Here is a 23,680-nt window from a genome sequence, read left to right as displayed (position 1 = left end):
AGACTATATGATCACATCTCAAAACCGGTGGATGCTGATTCATCATCTCCTGTGTCTGGGCCGTCCAAACCACAGTTATGCCAACATTTCATTTTATCGATCCTCTTTTTCAAAAGGATAATCAAAACAATAGTTGCTTCATGGTCTCACCTTGCCAGCAGGCACCTACGGTTAGCTGTACATCGATCTCAGAGGGGTGGATGGGCCAGTCGTCTGTCACAAGGTAGGGTTCGTATGTCACTCCGTCTACGAAGAGCGTCACTGAAGGAAACTCCACATTGATGACGTAGTAATGCCACTCTTTATCACAGATCTGGAGACAAGCATAAGTTTAGATCTAGTTAAAAGGGCAAAACAACACATTTTCAAAATTACTGGTTGATAAAATACCGATTTTCGGTTCAATCTGCGAACTGGATTCACTTCTTAGAGATGTTTTTCGCATACATATACAGTACAAAATCAAAAAGAAAGTAGATTTCCAAATGGGTGTGTGTGTTTTAAGTTTAATTAAATAACTTAAGTGACCCACTGCGAGTTAAAATTCACAGTAAGACTTTCCCAGAAACAAAACAAAACAAAACACCTTAATAAATGAACTAACCTATTAGAAGAACTTAACTGATCCACTGTAAGTTAAAACTTTCACGGAAACAAACAAACAAAAAAAAACATAAAAAAAACAAACAAACAAACAAAAAAACAATACAGAACAAAGCAAAACACACCTTCATAAATGAATCAACCTCTAATCAATGACTTAATTGACCCACTGTGAGTTAAAATTCACGGTAAAACTTTCCCAGAAACAAAACAAAACAAAAACAAAAAACAATACAAAACAAAGCAAAGCAAAACAAACATTCATAAAAGAACCAACTTCTAATCAACAACTTAACTGACCCACTGTGTTAAAATCCACAGTAAACTTTCACAGAAACAAAATAAAATAAAAAGCAAAACACACCTTCATAAATGAATCAACCTCTAATCAGCAACTTAATTGATCCACTGTGAGTTAAGATTCCCAGTAAAACTTTCCCAGAACAATGTTTGTGTCAGTCTAAACTACAAACTACAAATAGGACACATTATTGTTGCTATATATAAGGAACAATTCTAGTGAGTCCATGCAGGTTTGCGTTCTTATCCGAATAATATCTGTGCTTCTATAGGTTAAGATGATCAACATTAGGTTTTCAGTTCACGTTCACATGCCCTTAATGAAACAGAAATGTAACTTAATTTGCCATCATTAGCTATACTATTCATCATTTGTCATCTGTCCTATTACATTAATTAGGTATAATTATAATCAGACGCTAATTATAGAGACAAAGATTTACGAGTATGAGAAACATCAGATCACTTTAACATATCAAAGCAAGCCAATCAGAGCCGTTCATTATTTATCTTTTCTGACATTTACACGGCCATAGTTAACAACTGTAGGCATTGTTAAAGAAAGGACCAAAAGCAAACCTATAGAAAAATATGTAAATGTTGAGGATAAGCTGCCTTCTGCTATTTTGAGAGTCATCGCATCTGAGAATTCAGCATAATGGTGAAACAGCCTTAAAGATCCCAGTCGCTTTTAATTGTCTCATTCTTTCAAGCTTTAATAGCCGCAGAGCCAATAAGTTGAACTATTTTGATCTTTTGCCACTTTATTTGTGAGAATAGCAGAAAGAAGATAGGAACTGCTGGGGAGAGGAAGGGGAAGGAGTACTGGCATACAACGCGAGCCAAATATGAACTTGCATTGGTCACATTGGTCCCTTGCATTGGTCCTCAATGTGTTGTGCTAACTGCTTAGCTGCTACAAGAATTTGTATTTTTTAAGGACACTTTTTACACAATCAAACACAATCAAATAATTGTCAGCTAGTTTTATAGCAAGCAGGAATACTGATTAAGGGGCAATTTACTGAATTTAATGTTCTCTTTGTTCTCTCTTTGTTTTTAATTTATTTGTATTACATGTGCTAGACAGTGTTGCTATAGTTAATTAAACTCTTAAAAATCGAAATTAAAATAATAAAATAAAAATCTAATCATCATTTTCTAATCAAAAATTTAATCATCTAAATGATTAAAAAGCTACATTAAAAAACTGAAAAAAAAAAAAAAAAAGTATACAGGTATATTACATGAAAAATGTAGAAATGTTGCCTGAGCAACAAACTAAAATAAAATAACTTACCCCCGGTTTCACAAACAAGGCTTAGGCCTAATCCCAGACTAATATGTAAGTTTGAGCCGTTTCAATTTAAAGAAACTTGCACTAACTGATTTTAAAATATGTCAGCCTTTGTTTTGTCTCAAGATACACATCAGTATTGTTTTTTTCAAAGGCATGTTTATAAAAAGTACTTAAATGTCCTAATTGACCCATTGCCTACTCCTGGCTTAACCTAAGCCCTGTCTGTGAAACTAAAATTAGTAAGGATGCACGATATGAAAAATTTTAACCGATACCGATAACCGATAATTAAGTCCTTCTCATGGCCGATACCGATAACCGATAAGTTCACATTTTTATATTATAATTTTCATATAATCTGCCGTTTGTGCACCCAGGAGAATACAAAATCTAAGATGCACTGATGAAACTGATATTTTAGTAGCTCTGGCCTAACTATAATAGCAAATCAGTCCTGACTCTTCAAATGTTTTTATTTTTTGTGTAAGGCACCACAATACTTAGTAACAGAAATGGTTTAACAGAACTATGACAGAACTATGGTTTATCTGCAATTAACAACTCATTAACAACAAATTTATATTCAAATATTTCATGCATAAAGAAATGCATCTATTCAACCTTTTTAGTGCATGAGGATGAGGAAGTTATATAGGGACTTTAAGCAACAGCTGCGAATGGAACGGCTACGTTGACCGGAAGTAAGCTGTTACACCGCTGTAGCTGAGAACATAAAAATCATTAAGCAACCTAAACAAGACAGCGCAACGTGGCATTCAGTCATTTATTTAAATACAAATGATGGATTATGAGGAGGATGTTTAGGCAATAATTACATTGTTCTCTTCACATATCTTTAGTCTCAGTGCTACTTGAGGTGCTGTTGCTAACAGCAGACATATCTTTGTACAAACAAAAAAAAATCATTAAAATTAGCTTAAGTTTAAAACATAATCAACACAGATTAAATGAAAGACTAATGGTAGAATTGTATACTGGTGGAATTAAATGGTATATACCATAAAACGCAACATTTAACTACATAAGCTGTCACGTTGTAACGACCACGGCAAAGCAGCTGTTCTCTGCTAATAGATGGTTACAGTAGAACGCAGCGAAGTAGCAGCAGAAGTCGCGAACGCGCAATATACCGTTGGAATTCCGTTGCCGTTCCAGCAGTGGAGGCTGCTTAAAGTCCCTAATTATTATTTTCTTTTAATACAGCTTCGCCACGATGACGACCTTTCAAGTGAGATATAAGATTTGTTGTGTTAAAACTTTACGCCTTTTTTCCTCCTCTCGGAATCCTTGCTCAACATGCATTGCAAATAGCAATGGTATTGTCCTTCTCTGCCACCGAGAAAAACTTCCAGACCGGCGAAGACATGTTCACAAATGATGACCTAATGAGCGCGACACAAGCTGAGAGTCACTGCAGTTTAAAGCTGCAGTCACTTGCACTCGGAAAGTGGATGACTCTCAGATAAATCAAACTGATTGATTGATTTACCAGCAAGCATACTTTATCGGATCTATTTATCGGATTTCATTTATTTATCGGAGCAATAAAAATGACGTCATTTTCACCCATATCGGTAGATAATTTATAGGTCCAATAACTATCGTGCATCCCTAAAAATTAGTAAAAAAAAAAAAAGCACTCAAATTACTCAAACTAAAATAAAAATAAACTAAAGCTAAATAGATATATTTAAAAATGAATAAAAATAACATCATAAAATGACTAAAACTACTGGAAAATACATTTGATTTTATCCAAAATATGAATAAATATTAATATATAAGCAATACTAAAACACTGGCAACAGACAGACTTTGACAAGTACTATGTGTCTTTCTTACTTTTTTTTTTTTTTTTGCATCAGTGTCACATTAAGACCGTCAAGACAAAGTTAAAAATGATTCAACTTTACTTTTCCTGAGGCATTTTGTTCCACTGTGCTGTGCCATGTGTGAACACAGTGTGAACAGGAATGCAAATTATTGACACTTCCCATTGCAATGTTGTAACAAACTCTCTCAAACATCAGTTTAACGAAAGCCACAATAAAAATATGGGATACCATCCATTGAGTTTTTGATACTGATATATTAAAGTGTCATAGTGTATACAAACAAGCAACCTCCATACATAAACAACCATTTCACCCCCTCTCCATAATATGTACAAATCAGTTCCTTCAAAACAGTCCACGCAATACGTTCTACAAAAACCTGTGTTTCCAGCGTTGTTTGGCCATTGCCAACAATTTTGTCCCAAGTGTTCCAATACCGGCGGTTGAAGTTGAAGTTTGATAGACAAGTCAGTGCTGTTGTTAAAGGAAGCTTCTTTCAATTGCGTATGATTGCCAAATTGAAGAGAATACTGTCTTTTGATGACATGGAAACTGTGATTCATGCTTTTATTTAATCCAGGTTGGATTATTGCAACTCGCTATATTTAGGGTTGTCTAAGAATCTGCTTTCACGGCTGCAGCTAGTACAAAATGCTGCAGCTAGACTGTTGACTTGCACAAGGAAGTGGTCCAGCATTTCTCCAGTCCTGTTGATTTTAGAATCCATTATAAAGTTTTGATAATGGTTTTTAAAGGATTGCATGGCCTTGCTCCAGAATACATTTCATGTTTGTTGCAGCACCACTATGTTAGCTGCCCCTGGCTGTTGGGACATTGTTCAGTGATGTATATTGTTGTGTTTTGTGTCTGTTTTTGATACATTTTTATATGTAAAGCACTTTGGTCAACTGGAGTTGTTTTAAATGTGCTATATAAATAAATGTTGACTGATTGATTGACACTTTATTTTGAGGTGTCCTTGTTACAGTGTAATTATACATTTAAGTACTGAATAATATTAAGTAACTACACTATATGGTTAGGGTTAGGTTTAGGGTTACTTGCATGTAATTATGCGTAATTTATTGTTATTATAGTAGTAAGTACATGTAACATTTGTAAAAAGGACACCTTAAAATAAAGTGTTACCAATAATAGTATATAAATAATAACAAAACACAGGTGCCAGCCAGCCAGATTTTTTTGTTTGTTTCATTAGTGCCACATTGTTAAGATTGTCAAGATGAAGTTAAAAACAATTCATCTTTTTTATTTCTTGAGACATTTTGTTCCACTGTGCTGAAAGCACTGTGTAATTAGAAATATAAATAAATGTCACTCGGAAAAAATCTATTAAATTTTAATTTCATTACAATTAACTCCTGCCACCTGGTAACATTTACAGGTAACTGAATGGTTATTATCAGGGCACCGTAATATCATAATGATAATTTGCTTGCATGCATAGTGCAGTAAACATGCTTATTAATACTCTACATGCTGTCATAGATAGCAGCATATGGAACTGAAGCTGACTGGGTGGATAATGCTGAGCTACTACAGAGGGGAGTTAATGGATAGAAGAGCCCAGGTCCCCAGAGAGAAGTGCTCTCTCTCCGTCTAACCGCTGCCTCTGGGGACAGATCTCACTCCACACCTCTATTCCTCTTGTTCTCTTATCTCTCCTTTTCTAGAATAGATATTCTCTTTATCTCCATCTCACTGGACTCTTCAAAAACCTCTCTATTTTTCCTTTCTTTCTGCAGCAATCTTACTCTATCAGCCTAACCTTTTTCTGTCCTTTTCAATGTCACAAGCATGCACACACAGATACACACACAAACCCACACACTCAACACAAAGTGCCATTCAGTCTCTTGGCCGTTTTTCTCGTTTGGGCACTTGTGTTGAAATACAGGACTACGAGAGGCATTCTGGGTTATTATGAAATGAAACTGTCAATTAAATGAAATTGCGATCACTGTCATTGTCAGTTGGCTTAAAAAAAGGTTGGGATTTGAACCCCTTGCACATAGAATAGAATAGAATAGAATAGAATAGAATAGACTAGAATAGAATAGAATAGAATAGAATAGTTGTACATACTAAAACCCATTTTTAACTGTTTTAACTAAGGATTTAGGTTGTAATGGAATACCTGCTTTTTTCTCAAAAGAGAGCAGAAATTGTAATTATGTGTTGCCAACCCATTAAAGAAAAAGAGACTTCAAAAAGTTTTCAGAAATGAAAATGCAAAAATAAGCTCATGCGATTTAGAAAGCCTAAGCAATGTCCAGTGTCAGCGAGGCATGAAAACAGCAGCATTAGCTCTGGTTAATTAAACTGCTCATGCAACGGCTCTCTAAAACCGGGCTTCTGTTCAGAGTATGAAAACGAATAGCCTGCAGTGCGTAAACATGTGGACAACACTTGAAGCTTGTTAATTGCAATGTAATTGTGTGCAAAAAGCCATGAGCAAAATATGTAGATTGCAAATATGCTAAACTGCTCATCAAATTTTGGAGATGGGCACTTCCACATGTATCAAGCAGTTAATACATCACTCAATTTCCCATCTGCATACACATACATGTCTAAAATAAAGATGTGTAAAACGGCATATAATATATCATGCATAAGTTCCTTTGGGGCTGTTAAAAAAATGCATTCTTCTGTTCAAATAAATAAATAAATAAAACAAAAAACAAGATGAAGCACAACAGAAAAGACCAGAACAAAGGGATCTTGAGACACATTTTTACGAGTCAAACAATTGGCGAGATGTTCAACAAAAACAAAACCACAACAGTCAAAAGTATTCATCTAAAAATAGCAATGTGGTTATGGCAATGGTGTTTTAAATTGGATATATCAAATATAAATGAAATAACATTTTTAAAAATCCCAAAAGGGTTTTTATGTTTATGAAAATAATAAATACAAATTTCATAAACATGGTACTAATTATGAATGGAACCATGCATTTATTTGTTCACAGAGGTCACAATAATGTCTTTTGTCATGTGTTAAAATGTATGGAAAAAATATTTCAGATTTTACATATAATTTAAGTCTTAAATTATATATTTGATATGTAAATAATTCAATTTCTATATATTTTCCATCTAGAATGAATGAATGAATAAATCCCCAAAAGGGTTTTATTATTTTTAATTTTGTGAAAATAAGTATCTCATAATTAACCTTAAATTTTAAATTCAAATTATATTAACCCATTCTTGTAACATCCTGCAAAAAATAGAGAGAAAAAAAAAAAGGTAGCAGTCTATTTTTACAGTGAAAAGTCATTGCAATCATTCATATTTTATGTGGGGACTCTGCCATAAGATTTAAAGAGCTGCTGTAAAAAATACAAAAACTAAGAAATAAAAAAAGAAAAGAAATCTAAAACTAATTAACGTCACTAACTTATCAGTTGTTGGCCAGCTGGTCGACCATCATGACCCATCTCTATTCTAAACAGACTGAAAATGCTTTCCACTGCCATTCATAAGAGCGCTGATGACATGTCAACCTCTGCAGACTCTGTCCGTTCTCATCCTCATTACATGTCCGTCGAGGAACGAACAGAACACGGCGCTGTGTGAACATGTGCATGCTCTGCTGCTAATGAAACACACACATGAAGCATTAATCTTGGCCTGACAGGAGATGATTTTGGCTGTTTCAGCACACAAAGGCACACGCCGCCAAGGATTAAAACACGCTTACATTTGGCCTCCTCCTCCACCCCCATCCCTCACTCGCTCTTCTCGTTTTTTTTGCTCTAAACATTTTTAATCTGTTCCTGTCAACAAACTGCATCCACGACCTTCAGAGCAAACAAATAAATGAGAGTGTGACAATAAGAGAGAGCTGCAACACAAATCACACCTAGAACTATACGTCTCTTTCTACATGCACAAGCATCATTGTGTCATGTTGGCTGCGGGAGAGAAATGCCTCCCAGGCTGCGGCGGTACAGGCCTGTTCCTCATTCAACATTAATGCATTGTGTTTGCAGGCTTGTGCTGCTGCTCAGATAAGGCTTGCAATACACTGAGATGCTGGTCTCTAACTAGGGTTGGGTGAGATATATATATATATATATATATATATATATATATATATATATATATATATATATATATATGTGTGTGTGTGTGTGTGTGTGTGTGTGTGTGTGTGTGTGTGTGTGTATATTTATATGTATATATTTACACACACATATTCACACATAGATATCAATAAGGTTTTTTTTTATTTTTTTATTTTGTAAGAAATCTCTTATGCTCATCAAGGCTGCATTTATTTTATCAAATATATAGTAAAAACAGTAGTATTGTGAAATACTATTACAATTTAATGTACTGTATATTTATAATGTTTTTCTATTTTAATATACTTTCAAATATAATTTATTCCTGTGATGCAAAGCTTAATTTTCACCAGCCATTACTACAGTCTTCAGTGGCACATGATCCTTCAGAAATCATTCTAATATGCTGATTTATTATCAATGCTGGAAACAGTTGTGCTGCTTTTTTTCTTTTTGGAAATTTATACTTTTTTTTAGGATAAAAAGCATTTGTTCTAAATAGAAATCTTTTGCAACAGCATATGACTTTACTATCACTTTTTATGTAACTAATCATTGTTAAATAAATGTATTAATTCATTAAAAAAAGTACTAACCCCAAGTCCTAACAACAAACTTTTGAATGGGAGTGGATATTCTATTTGGAATACATTCTGTCCTTTTTTACTTTTTATTCATCAAAGAATCCTAAAAAAAGTATCACAGGTTCCAAAAAAAAGAGAGAATATTTGTATTAAATAATAATGTGTAATATATTATACAATATAATTATAACTGTAATTATGCAAGTATTTTATTTTACATTGAGCGAGTTCTTTATCTCATTTTAAACATCTTTTAAAATTACTATTCAACTCTTTTAATGAGGACAAAAAAAAAAAAAAGCATTTTAAGTAACAATATGAATTATTTTAATGTTTTTTTTAATGCTTTTTATTTAGTCATAATCAGTAGAGAATCATAAAGACTTTGGCATAAAGATATTGTCTCTGAATTAACCATCATTAGCCGGAACACAGCTAATTCTTTTTTACGAATCAGTTCTTAGATTTAAAGACATGTTTGTATCATCATCATAAAAAATGGAAGTCTCCATGTGGCATTTTGCGTAGAGGGAAAATGTACACATATACTATTTCTCACACTTTCCATCTAAATAATTAAATTATTTTCATCTATTTCCCCTCAATCAAAATTAAAAATCTGACTTTTGGATTTTAGTCCATGCTTTTCAGCCTTGAGATTAATTTATAATGCAAGTGAAGATGTTGAGAAATGTTGAGAAAAAAAAGCAGTTTTCTGTGAAAACAGATCTAACATATTAATGAATCCCAGCAGTCATATTTCCCAGTATTTTTTCAACAAAATGCTCTCTAGAAATAGGAACTTTCCCCTCCCCTAATACTAGATGGCAAAGCTAATTATGGCCCTTCGATATGTCTCACCCAGATTCCTTGTTTCTATAGGTCAACCCGCCGACAGAAAACGGGCACTCATTTCAGGAAAAATAAATCAAGACATCTTGTATATTGTCAAAAGGATGTAATAATATATTACATTTTATTATGTCTTTGCTACATCACCCATGTCTATCTCTAACTAACACTCACACAGCATATAATAATGCTGTCTCTCTGCTCATTGGAACGCCGGCATGTCTTTCTTCAAAAGAAAGAATAAATGGCCACCGCAGAAAACTTTTCAGAGGTGGCATTTAATCAAGGAGTCCAGGGACTCTAACTGTGAGCTGAATTGGGAGGTGCAATTCAAGGTTTCATTATTTCCTTGATTGAACAGCAGATTAGGCTAATTTTAGGAGCTGCTTTATCTGTTCCATCATCTGCTCCCTCAAATGGCCTTGTGGGAGGAATGATTTGTTCTATATACGGAATGGCAAAAATACAAGTGAAGAAGTGCTTTTTCTCTCCCCGCTTTTATGGAGGTGTAGATACACATCTCATAATCAATTACTGGAAAGAAACGTTTGCAAATCGGTAGACAGAGATAAAGCTCATAGTGTGCAAGGTTGGGAAGGATCTTCAGATAGCAGTACTGCTGTTCCCATTGCCCTCATGCGAGTCAGCAAAGGGCATTCTGGGTAATTGATTAGTGAAGTTTGTTGCTGTGCCGACTAGCACATGCTTGGCACTGTAATCCACACACCTGCCTCCTCATCTCCAGGAACGCTACTATTGGAAGCATAAGGAGATCTTCAAGACACCTGCGCACTGATACTCTCTCACAGCCGTTATTCGCCACGACAGATGGAGCTCAGCCAGACGCTCATACCTGACTTGGACATCCCTATAGAATTAAATTAGACGGTGCACCTCCTACGGAGAAAGTCAATGAAAGAGACACTTTAAACCACCCGCTTTCAGATGAAGGTCTAAGCTCGGTGGCCGAGCCACTGTGACGAGAACAAGACAAACACTGCAATTTGCTGATTGCAATGACACATACAAATGACAGTTCTTTGGCCAAGATGATACGGGGGAGATTGGTGACTGATCCAGCAGAGCAGGTTTGAGATTTGCAGTGGGCCGTGATATTGGCTGTGCCGTGTAAGTGGCTTCTGATGTGCATGTGGACAGAGGGTCTGACTGTGGCTTTCCTCAGGGCAGACACAAATGATCAGTCACAGTAAGGAGAGAGAGTTTGGAAAGAGAAAGTAACACAATGCAAGTGGACTATGCTTTGTGTTGGATTTGTGCTTAAAACTGTGTACAATTGTGAGCTCTGTAGTTTCATGAATTGAAAAAAAAATTGAAAGAAATAAAATATTATATTTGTACAAAATTAAATATTTGCACAGATCACCCACTGTGCTCTGAAAGCAATTTTGGAAGATATTCATAATTTAAAACAGTAACAATGCAGTCTTTTTTTATAGAAGTTTTCCACACCAAAAAAACCCCACTAACAAACACAACAAATTCTATTATAGGGGTAATATCTAAAATTTGCCTATAAGTTACTATTTATCTGGCTTTTTTTTAAAAACATTTTTAAATGCCACATAACCTCAATAAGAGATAACTTGCCTTGTCATCAAACCTCTCTGTTTTCTACATATGGCAAGTAACAAATAAGTTATAAAGCCATGACAAAATGAAGAGTGACAATTCCATTTCCCCTCCTCTCCGGTGCCACTTAAAACACACCATTTTTGTAAGAGGAAAAAGGCCACGTGCAAGCACATGCAAAAAGAGTTAGAGGACAATGGCAAATTACCTGTACTATAGTCTAGGCTACTACCTTGCTTTTTTAGTTGACATTTCTATATCTTTTTGAGGTTTGCACATTTATTGGCTACACACCACCAAAGACTCTATTGACTATATATAATATTATTAATAGCATAATATTAATAACAATAATGACCTTGGATAAACAACTATACTTTTATTTTATTATTAATAACTTTAATTTGATTAATAATAAAATAAACAAAAATAAATAAAATAAAATAATTGTTTTACCAACCATGCACTTCTAAATAAAAATCTCTATATACTACAACAAAACCTAAATACACAAACCACTCAAAAATTGCTAGGGCATGGTCCATAGTTTGGAGTGTTTGCCTGAACTGAACTACCATTTTACAGTTTCTAATACTCCACCATAGCTGAAAAACCCAGCAGGCACGTCCTTCATGGTGACTTTCTCAGTATTCATTAAGCCGTTTGGAGCAAGATTGCAATTCTACGCTTAAACCTTGTTTATCAAGTGAATTTAGTTCACGCAGTGGCCACAATTCAAAAAATGAAAACAGCCAAGCACCATAAACACAGACCTAATGAGCCAATCACACAAAACACGTCACTCAAGGAAAATACGGTGACCAGCGTGACAGCATTAGATTATGATTAAGACACAAAATTGTTGTGACTGAAATCTGACACATTTTGCTGAGTGTAGTGGTGGATATATTTTGCAGGCGTTGTTTATTCGGTGGCAGGCATGCTAACAGAGGTGGCGACGGGCCTGTGGTGCTCTGGAAGGTGACTATAAATTACAGGCTGACAGAGTGAGTAATTAGAGCAGGAATTAGACTGTGCCCTCCGGGGACAAAAGTCAACTAAAGAGTGACCTCTCCCAAGCTTCCCAATTTGGAGCCTACACTGTGTAAATTAATCTATTTGCAGCCAAGAGCAGGAGCAAATTGTTTTTACAGTAATAGATATGTGGAAATTGAACAATGGTAATGAGGGTTCACACACAAGTACAAGCATGCACACACAAACATAGACATGCAGAGGGAAAAAAAAAAACCTTAAACACCCATTACAGAACAGTAATATGATAGCATGGTACTGTGATCATACCAAATCATTATACCAAAGTATGTTGATATATCGCGCACACACACACACACACACACACACACACGAAAACCACATATTCATCTTCCATGGTATTTAGTATAGGGTAATTCAAAGAATACTATGAAACTAGAATGCATACAGTAACAGTAATATGGCTATTAGTATATAGTATTGTGTTGGTAGTTTACTATATAGATTACTATCTAGTACTGTGTTGGTAGCATACAATGATGGTATTGCAAGGTAACATTATGGTACTTCAACTTTGATAAATTGTATTGTATTGTATGTGGTAACCCCAAGGTACCTTCAAGAATAACATAGTAATACCATTGCATATGTCCTAAAATACTATGGTAGTACCGTGGTACTTTCAGTACAATGATGGTATCTCATGGTAATACTATTATACTTTGATATATTCCAGAGTACTGAAACTGAATACTTATAGTATTTATATGGTAACTCAAAGATACTTCCAAGCATCCCATAGTACTACCATTGTATACAGTATGTCCTAAAATACTATGGTAGTACCATGGTACTTTCTGGTTTTAGACATGTATATTGTGGTATTTACATGGTATTTCAAAGCTTTCCTTGCAAAAAGTACAAATCAAATAGTATACTTGAGCATATTAAATGGTACTGAAAATTATGTACCATTTACTGTACATAGTAATCCACTGTACTTTTTAAGAATACCATGGTACATGTCAAAAATATCATTAATAATACTATGGAATGACTGTGGTGACATATCTAAAACACCATAGTTATACCATGGTACAAGATCTTTTTACTATTGTAGCAGAGTAAATGTCCAAAAACACATGTTTTTACCATGGTACACATCCAAAAACAATGTATCATAGTTCTTATGTAAATGAATGATCACCCTATACATATACAATGGTATTTGCAAATTACACTTCAAAGAATACCATGCAATTATCATGGCACATACCCAAAGAACCATGGCCATGCCATTGTCATTATATATAAGAGAAAGATTCATATACATAAAATTGCATGTTCATATGTATGTTATTGACAAGGTGCATGTGGAAAAAACAATACACTATTAACACTGCATCCTTAAAATAAGCACATTAATATCATGGTACTTTTTGTAACTGACACATGCAGAGAGATATTAAAGAAAACAATTTCATTGCACTTGCATGCACATTTCGACATGTTGACATCCAAAGGCAGTCAGGTTAGGTTGCTCGCTGTGGGTGTGAAAGTAGCGAGTCTCCCACTGGGCTGTTTAATAAAAAAGCAGATATTCTCCCCACACAGTGGTGAGCACTGGCAGCCCTGCAGTTTGCCACACGGCTGCTAACTCATTAGTATGTCAATAATGACACTCTCTGGTCTGTGTGTCTCCTCTGTTTCCCCAGGGGGCGAGGGTGAGGGAGAAACTTTGAGCTGATATTTCACGGTGCATCACTGTGACAGTATGTGCACGAGCGTGTGTTTGCGTACGCACTTCTGTGTGCGTTTTTCATCTCGTAAACAACGTAATGAGACAATAAAATACTCAGCTAATGAGCCTGGGACCGTCTCTAAGGCACATGCCTGTTTAGAATGCAACACTGTTGGACACAGAGACAGACACACGAACACAGGAGTCTCTGAAGGAAAATTTGAGCTCGTTCTTCAGTGAAACGGCAAATTCAAACTCTAGCTTTCAATTATGAAACATCATGATAAGCAGTTGTTGTTCTCCTGCACAAAAAGAGAAATCAAAGAGTGTTGATGTGCGTAAAACATGTAGGCTTGTTGCCGATAGCCTCACGCAAGCTTTTCAAAGACTTCAAAGACCCTGCATCATCTCAATCTCTCAGAAACCTTTTTTATTCGCAACCCTGTGCCATTTTAGCTTTTATTTCTAATGTGAGTTTAAGTCCGAGCCATTTTCGCTTTGCAGAAATACTGCTGTTGACCTCAGACGCTGGCTGTTTTATCAGAGATGCTCATTTGACACCTCCAGATCTGATGTGCTTCACACGCTTTCGAAGAGAGAGAGAGAGCGTGAAAGGCTAGGTTGGAGCAAGGAAGAGGAGGAGGAGGCTGGGAATGGATGGGGGTAATCGAAAGTGTGGGGGCGAAAGCCAGGAAAATAACTCACTGGAAGTCATCAGAGGAATAGAGGAGCGAATCTCTCCCGCCACTCAGTCCCGGAACTGATGGGAGCCGTGGAGTTCAGCGTCAGTTCATCAAAACCTGCGCGCTTTTATATCCACGTGCGCCGATTCAAACCCCGGTTCCCCCATCGCGCCCTCTAAAGTCATACGCAAATCTATGCACACTACATCTATCACTCCCTATCTGCTCTCAAACATGTACATGCAGTCTTTCAGCAGAGTTTTTTTTCCTCTCGATCCTGCATTATTGATGCAAATCCATTACACTAGCATGGCACCGGGACCGAGGTGGGCCGGAAAGAGGTTCAGAGGCAGCCTTGTTCCTGGATGAGGACATGCAGCAGCACTCAACCAATTCCAATGCAAGGCAATAACTTCAACTTCCACAAGCCACACATGTGTGCAAAGATTCAACACATGTTCATCAGAAGCTGCCAAAATGCGATCAGAATTGGTATTCTTTTTGTGTCTCAAGAGCTCTAGGCGAAGTATTCCTGGTGGAGAAGAGTACAAATTTTACTTTGAAGCAAAACACGGTGGGAGGGAGAGGGAAAGGAGAGAACACCTCCCTCCAGCCCTAAAAAAGAACATCAGACTGTGAATATTTTGGTGCTGCTATATTTGGAATGTCAAAAATAAAAAAGGAGCAAAAGGAGAAACGGTGCAGATGAAAGTCGGGTGGAAACTGATGTGTTTTTTAGGTTCTCCCTCACTCTCTCTATCTCTCACATGACCGGCTCTTAGTGAAAAGCTGTGGAAGGGTGTATGGTCGTAAAAGGAGGCGGTGGTGCCTGGCGCTGATGGACGAGCAAAATTTGTTCAGCTAATGTGGAAATAGAGCTGTAGAGATGCATTATTCAGAGGCTCATGATTATTTCACAGTGCAAAGCAGCCTTCAGGTACATCACAATAGGCTTTGATTATGGCAAGACGCGAGGCATGAAAAGAAAAAGAATGCAAATACAGGCTTAGAGCTAATACAAAACACAATAGTTTTGCAACTTTTCTGACTCTAGTGACTTCCTGCGCCCCTTCCCCTATTCTTTATATGCATAATAAGAACATGTAAACGAGTGAATGACATTTCAATCCATTTAAATTCTAATAGAAAGTGTTTCACATTGTGTCGAGTTTCATTTATCTCACCATTGTGTTTTTGTGGCTATACAATAAGTATGGCGATTGCCTTTGAGTCGACACTGAACACATAATCGCACAATGCAAATATGACATGTGAAAGGTATATACGTTTATATATTAAAAAATTGCAAATCAATAAGATAAAAGTTAATATAAAGATTACTTAAATACATGTATAAAATTTGCAATCAATAAAATACAATTTTAAATGTATGTTTAGATATATTTCTTGCATAATTTTATAGGACAACAATATGGTGCTGTTCATTCAAGTAATATCAATAGAAACATGCAGTTCATTCATGAATAAGTCCATAAAAATCAGTGAACATCGGAAGTCTATTGAACATAGGCCTATACGTGAACAATTTGATTTTAATGAAGCAAAGATTAATGTTCACTGGACAAAAGCCACATTCTGAGTCCTGAGTAAATGGCAGTGAATGGCATCACTGGGAGTAATTCAAGCATTCAAAGAGAGTATATGGGCTTTCAATCAATGAATGTGATTTTTCCACACCTGGAGGCCTGATGTCTTTTTAGAATGATCGGAAGAACTGTCAAGTGGGCGGGACTTTGCAAACAAATGGCTAATAATTGAAGCATTGATGGAAAGCAGAATGCTTGCTGGTACAGACAATTTGCAATCTAGCATATTGCAGCTTTCATAAGCCTGTCTTTTGTTTTTTGCCTACAGCCTTTGGAAGCAACATTATTAATAAAAAATAGTAATTTTCCATTGACTTTCTATGAACCAGATGCCACTAAAATTAATTCATTTTTGTAACCTGTTCTTCATTTTTAAATATATATATTGGAAAAGATGAGAAACATTTAAAAACAAGTTTAAATAATGACATGGCTTTGCAAAACATGACAACACTTGTGTGTATTTTCTGTTAAGCTGTGTTAGTACCTGGAAGCATCAAGCGACACGTGTTCCTCCCCCGATTTATATTAGCTTTAAGCACCAGTGGGACTCATCTATTTGTCTATAGTTTAAGTTTTACAGCATTCGATAAGCTGCACGCTCTCCTCTGTGAGATCTCATTATAAGTCTTCATGTATTCATTAAAGCAAGTAAGCGGTCATGCATGGAACGCTATCCATCTAACACAAAACAATACAGCGTCTTAAGCGCATCGCTGAAGGAAGCCACAGATGTGGTGCGTGTAATTGTGAGTAGATAAGCGTACAATGAATGTCATATTGACAGGACGGAGTGTAATTTTCTGCTGCAGCGGTGCGGGTCGATGATCTGAGTGAAACGGGGATAAATGACATGCCTGCACAGGCTTTTCCATGCCAGTACCGATTGGTTGAGGCGGGCCACGCACGGACCCTTGGTACATGCACACACACCTCCGATCAATGAGCAGAAGTGTCGATGCAAACAAATCTTTGAATATCGATTTAGGCTGGCGTTTGAAGAGCCATTAACGGATGACTCGCCTTGCGTCTTAACCAATGTTTTCACAGATCTGTGGAGATCTTCCATATGTCTCTGTTTAATGGCCATTGTGGGGAAAAAATGATGGTTCATTTTTATAGCTTTAATTCGATGCAACCGTTCAAGGTGCATTGCTCATTTTAATAGAAAAAGCCGTGCCCTGCTGAAAACACCAGATGAACTATGTGCACTGCCACTGAGGGGAGGTTGGGGACTAGATCAAAACCTTTATAGCAACATGACAGCCTCTGTATTTGTAGGTATCCAAAGTCTATCCAAAAATGTGTTCTTATTATTTACTCACCATCTTATTCTTTCAAACATGCTTTTTATTTACCTTGGAACAGATACAGTAAGTTTGTGATGTAACAGAAGCTCACCAGGGGCTGTCAAGCTCCAAAAAGACAAGAAAACACAGCTTAAATGAGGTAATACGATTATTTTCATCATATGTTGCAAGCTTCATGAACCCACACATGAGGTGTGAGAAACGTATTCAAATTTAAGTAATTACTTTAAGTAATTATTCACCAGTAATCCAGTGTTGGCCCGTAATGACCTTTGGTTTGGCCTGCCATATCACAAGAAGGGGAAAAAATATGAAAAAAAGCATGCATTTGAAGCTTAACTTCATTTTTAATTCATCCATTGTGTTTATTTTTTTATTACTTTTATTTTTTGCAAATAACTGTAGAAATATATACTGTAAGTAAGTGAATTTTACGGAGCCCCTAAAGGGACATTGGCAAAAAAAAAAAAAAAAGAAGACTATCGCGTGCGCACGAGAAACTATAGTTACAGTTTCCTGTTGCATCACTTCTGCCATCTTACACAGAAGAAAACAAGAGCATGCATGTGCATGAATTAGCCTAATTGAGATCTATTTTGGCCTTCAATACTAAAACATTGTGTCTGTTCTTGCATTCGGACACAGATAAATCATTACTGAACAGCATAAGAACGGCTTTTTCTCTCAGGCTATATTCCACCTGAACAATACATAGCCTAACATCTCAGGACTGTCCATCTGTACATAACTTCTCAAAACTTTTCATCTGTAAAATAGCACATTCATAATTCTTTCTATTTTCTCTATAGGCCTATGTTGTACATAACCTAAAACATTTGCACATTCATAATTCTATTTTATCTATATTTTTATTACCATAGTTATTGTTTTTTAATGCATTGTCTATTCTGTTTATTATTAGCCTTATATTTCACTCTATTACCTTAAATTATATGCATGACTACACTCTCTCTGTACTTTCTCCACTGGATGCTCCTGTCACCAAGGCAATTTCTTGTGTTTTTGTGCGTGTAAACACACTTGACAATAAAGCTCTTTCTGATTCTGACATTTAAAACGCATTTTGAGGTCTAGAAGGATTGGTAGCTACAGTATAAAAGCTCAAATTTTAGATTTCGATATGGCAATAGCCTATTGTCCCACATACAACTCTAAAAGCCGGTCAAATATGTATATAATCGAAAGCGATTATTTATTTTTGATAATTATTACTTTACTTCAGTTTGGTTTTCAATAACTGCTGTTAGTTTCGTTTCATTTTCGTTTTTTTATTTCTTTGACATTTCTTTGACATTTTTCTTTCTTTCTTGATAAATAAATGCCTTTATTTTCGTTAAATACAGTTCCTAATATAACATATTTTACCGTTTAAATATGTATACGATATTTCATTTACTTCTAAAATGCTTGTTAAACGAGTTTAAATGTAATAAATATTGTATTCATGTTTAAACAGTAAAATATGTTGTATTAAGAACAGTATTTAACGGAAATAAAACATGCAGGCAAACAAAGAAAGAAAGAAATCTCAAAATAAATGAAAAACTAAAATGAAACACAGTTATTGAAAGCCTATAACTACAATAAAGTAATAATTCTAAAAAATAAATGTGACGAACATTCTAAAATGAGTAAAATGAGTCGGAATGCGCAAATTTTCAAACATATTATTTTCACATTCTCCATTTAAAATACCTTCTAAAATTATATATGACTTGTTGGAATCAGACAAAAAATGACTGAGCTACAGCCGTTTGAAGGCAATAGAGGCGGGCAGCAGATCTGATTTCGAGAAAAATCGAGTTAAAGATTACAAAGCAAAATCACCAAGCAACATTGCATATTTTCCTCCAATTCTTTTCTTAACAATAATGACTATATATTTATCAATCACAATATAGCTATTTTTTTATCTTTGTTATTCAATATAAGAACAAATATGCAAATAAACGGTAGTTTAATCAAGAGCATGCAAGTGATTCCACATTTTCTTTTTATGTTTGATTAACATTGAGACCAATCTATATTAAGACCTACTGTAATGCATAGATCAATACGCAATAATTGTACTTTATAAGGGAGATCGCGCACTCGAGGAAAGGCGCGTCTTGTGCACTCGCTTTGCAAATGTCAGCGCGATCGTATTGTTTTCGTCAGCATATGTTTGAAAATCTTAAGACATGTTATATTAGGAACTGTATTTAACGAAAATAAAGGCATTTATTTATCAAGAAAGAAAGAAAAATGTCAAAGAAATGTCAAAGAAATAAAAAAACGAAAATGAAACGAAACTAACAGCAGTTATTGAAAACCAAACTGAAGTAAAGTAATAATTATCAAAAATAAATAATCGCTTTCGATTATATACATATTTGACCGGCTTTTAGAGTTGTATGTGGGACAATAGGCTATTGCCATATCGAAATCTAAAATTTGAGCTTTTATACTGTAGCTACCAATCCTTCTAGACCTCAAAATGCGTTTTAAATGTCAGAATCAGAAAGAGCTTTATTGTCAAGTGTGTTTACACGCACAAAAACACAAGAAATTCGTCTTGGTGACAGGAGCATCCAGTGGAGAAAGTACAGAGAGAGTATAGTCATGCATATAATTTAAGGTAATAGAGTGAAATATAAGGCTAATAATAAACAGAATAGACAATGCATTAAAAAACAATAACTATGGTAATAAAAATATAGATAAAATAGAATTATGAATGTGCAAATGTTTTAGGTTATGTACAACATAGGCCTATAGAGAAAATAGAAAGAATTATGAATGTGCTATTTTACAGATGAAAAGTTTTGAGAAGTTATGAACAGATGGACAATCCTGAGATGTTAGGCTATGTATTGTTCAGGTGGAATATAGCCTGAGAGAAAAAGCCGTTCTTATGCTGTTCAGTAATGATTTATCTGTGTCCGAATGCAAGAACAGACACAATGTTTTAGTATTGAAGGCCAAAATAGATCTCAATTAGGCTAATTCATGCACATGCATGCTCTTGTTTTCTTCTGTGTAAGATGGCAGAAGTGATGCAACAGGAAACTGTAACTATAGTTTCTCGTGCGCACGCGATAGTATCTCGTGCGCACGAGAAAGTCTTCTTTTTTTTTTTTTTTTTGGCCAATGTCCCTTTAGGGGCTCCGTAGAATTTGGCTCATTTTAATATATTATAATATAATTGAATATTAAAAAATATATATTTTTGGCTCATGCCCCTCTATCAAGTATGATTTTCGGTCCTTTGTAGTCTGAGCAATGAATAACAATGAAAAACAATATTAGACCCCACTGACTTTTTAACTGTAGGAACACATACATACATACCGACTTTTTTTTTTTTTTTTTTAAATACTCTATCTCCTTCAGTGTTTCAAAGAAGAAAGTAAGTAATACAGGTTTGGAATGATGTGAAGGTGGACTATCTCTTTAAATGTTGGTCTGTTTCGCACACAAACCAAAAAACATTGAAATACAAGGCATAAATCATATACTCTATTTCCATGTAATATAATGGTGCTTTTAGTGTTTTTTAAGCTTTGCAGATCTTACTATGGACAGAAAAAAAGCTCCCCCCCAAAAAAAAACATCTAACAGCAGCACAGGTTTGGAACAACATGAATGACAACATATAATTTTTAGTTTAACTATTCCTTTAAACAACAATAATCGTATATCAATTAGACTGAAAACCTCTAATCCACGCGATTAGAGAGGGAGAGACAAAGAGAAACAAAGTTAGAAAGTGAGCAATAAAAAAGACAAATAGTACAGAATAACCCCCCCATCAAGTATTTCCCTCTTCTCACTTGGCATCACTCCCTCCCTCTCCATCATTCTTTCACTCTCAACAAAAAGAGGGGGAAAAAAGCTAAAGAGGCAGGTGTGAGGAAGATTGCAAAATCAATAGGACTAAATGGAGTTGCAGCGGAAGCCATTGAGTGTCCTCTCAGAGTGCTGATGAGACTGCAAAGAGCAGCATTTGGATGAGATGCCCAACAGCCAACACCCTGTCTTTTTTCCTCTCCCTCTCTCCAACCTAAAGTGTGTCTGCCGCGCTATCACCGCAAAGCTATTTTACTAGATCAATGTCGGGTCCTTAATAGAACACGACGCTCACACTGCCGCAGGCCACTAGGCTGGGGAGGAGACGGCAGCGTCAATCAAATCTTCTACAGGTGCCTTAGATCAGCGCACTGCTATAGTGACAGAAATACCACAGCACCTGCGGCCCCTCCCTTACCTCCTGACAGACTTGTCAACAGGGCCTGACTGACACAAACACATTCACGTCCTTCTACTCAGCCGACAAGCACCTTAAGTAACGTGACTTTCTCACATTACAGTATTAGCAATCTGTGCGTCTTACGCTGCACAAAAAAACAACCCTGATATACAATAGTAAGATTTCGCATATAACACTCATGCACTATATACTTGCCATTTGATGTATATCACACATAAAAAAGGCAAATAGTAAAAATCACAAGCACCAACTATATGTCCCTGCTTGTAATGAGCGCTGGTGACTGTGAGGATGGGCCAATCACTGAATTTGCTCAATTTTGTTACATTTGTGGCATTAAACCTTGGAAAATAAGATTCTGGGTTGTTATAGTGGGTGTTTTTTCAGAAGAACTAATTGGATTCAATCAAATTTGGTTGGTGGCATTAGAACTTATTTACATTTGGACAGATGGAAATACTATTTTTGGGGTGTTCTCTGCCATATCAGCGTCTAAGGCTATTATAATGACCAGAACAAGATAAAGTCAGTTAAAAATACTTAAACTACTTGATAAACATTAAAAAGGAGACAAGGGATAGAAAATTAGGATAAATTATTTAAACAACCATTCAAAACGTTTGGGGTTGATAAGAAAAATAAAAAAATAAGAAGTATTTTATGCTCACCAAAGCTGCTTTTACATTTGAATAAAATATAGTAAAAAAGAGAGAAATATTACGGTTATAAAAATACACTTTTAAAATATAAAATCTTCCTTTGATGGAATTTTCTCCAGTCTTCAGTGTCACTTGTTCCTTCTGAAATTATTTTAATACACTGATTTTGTGCTCAAGAATAAATTCTATGATACATTTTCAAAAAATATAAACAAAATACAAACCCTGCATTTATATGAAATAGAAATATTTTGTAGCATTATACATGTCTGTAATGTACATTTATGCATCCTTACAATATAAAATTTCCTCTTTATTTTTTTCTTTCTTTCTTTCTTTCTTTCAAAACATTTGAGTAGTAAACAGAGAAAAGTAAAACCGGTCCCACTTTATATTAGGTGGCCTTAACTACTATGTACTTACATTTAAATTAATCATTCGGTACAATGCACTTGTTGTGTACATACATGTTTTTACATTGTACTTATATTTTTAAAAAATGCCTATATGCAATTACATCTGTAAATAATTTATGTAATTACATTTATAATTACACTGTTGACCCATCCCTTACACCTTAACCCACCCTTAAACCTACCCATACCACCAAACCTGTGCCTAACCTTACCCGTATCCCACCTCAATAGCAGCAAAAGTGTTTTGCAATACAGTATGAACACAATAAGTACATTGTACTTATTTTTGATGTAAGTACATAGTAGTTAAGGCCACCTAATATAAAGTGTGACCGTAAAACCTACAAAACATTCAGGTGCCCTTGGAATAGAAGTTCTAGAAGTTTTCATTTTGACATTTAAATCTCTGTCTGATGACAATAAAAGCAGTGCAGTACAATACAATTCCAAGATTGTCACAAAAACAAAAAACAATACAAAAAGAAAAAAAAAAGGTTGCTTTTTCTGTTTCTTTCGGTCTAAGTGGGCTGCATTTGGCCAGAACAAGCTGAAAAATGGATAAGACATTACTCGTAAGAGTCAAAAGTTTGTTTGTTGGGATTAAAGATAAAAGCCAAACTAACTACAGTGACATTTACAACAGGATAATCTGTTGTTTAGGTATCAGTGGCAAGCAGTCAGAGGGAGGGCAGAGAGAAAAGAAAGAAAAACAGATGCTTCTCATGTTGGGAACAGAGCTGTGCTGTGCTCTGAGATCAAGGCAAGCATATTCTGTTTACTGCCTCCAAGCTGGAGAGACACCATTATCAAACCA

At 35.5% G+C, this 23,680-nt stretch overlaps 1 protein-coding gene across 5 annotated transcripts in view; it reads right to left on the bottom strand.

The window, feature by feature from the left end:
- The window catches only part of clstn2a (calsyntenin 2a), a 214,966-nt gene that overhangs the window by 25,847 nt on the left and 165,439 nt on the right, over positions 1-23,680 (bottom strand). For all 5 annotated transcript variants that reach the window (XM_058748413.1, XM_058748423.1, XM_058748433.1 and 2 more), the window contains one exon: positions 151-313. In XM_058748413.1, coding sequence (XP_058604396.1) covers positions 151-313 — 163 coding nt within the window. The remainder of the gene's footprint in view (positions 1-150; positions 314-23,680) is intronic.

This window comes from Onychostoma macrolepis, chromosome 02 (genome assembly GCF_012432095.1).
Source record: "Onychostoma macrolepis isolate SWU-2019 chromosome 02, ASM1243209v1, whole genome shotgun sequence".
Taxonomy (NCBI): domain Eukaryota; kingdom Metazoa; phylum Chordata; class Actinopteri; order Cypriniformes; family Cyprinidae; genus Onychostoma; species Onychostoma macrolepis.
The sequence above is the reverse complement of the archived record's forward strand: the minus strand, read 5'-3'. Positions and strand labels throughout refer to the sequence as shown.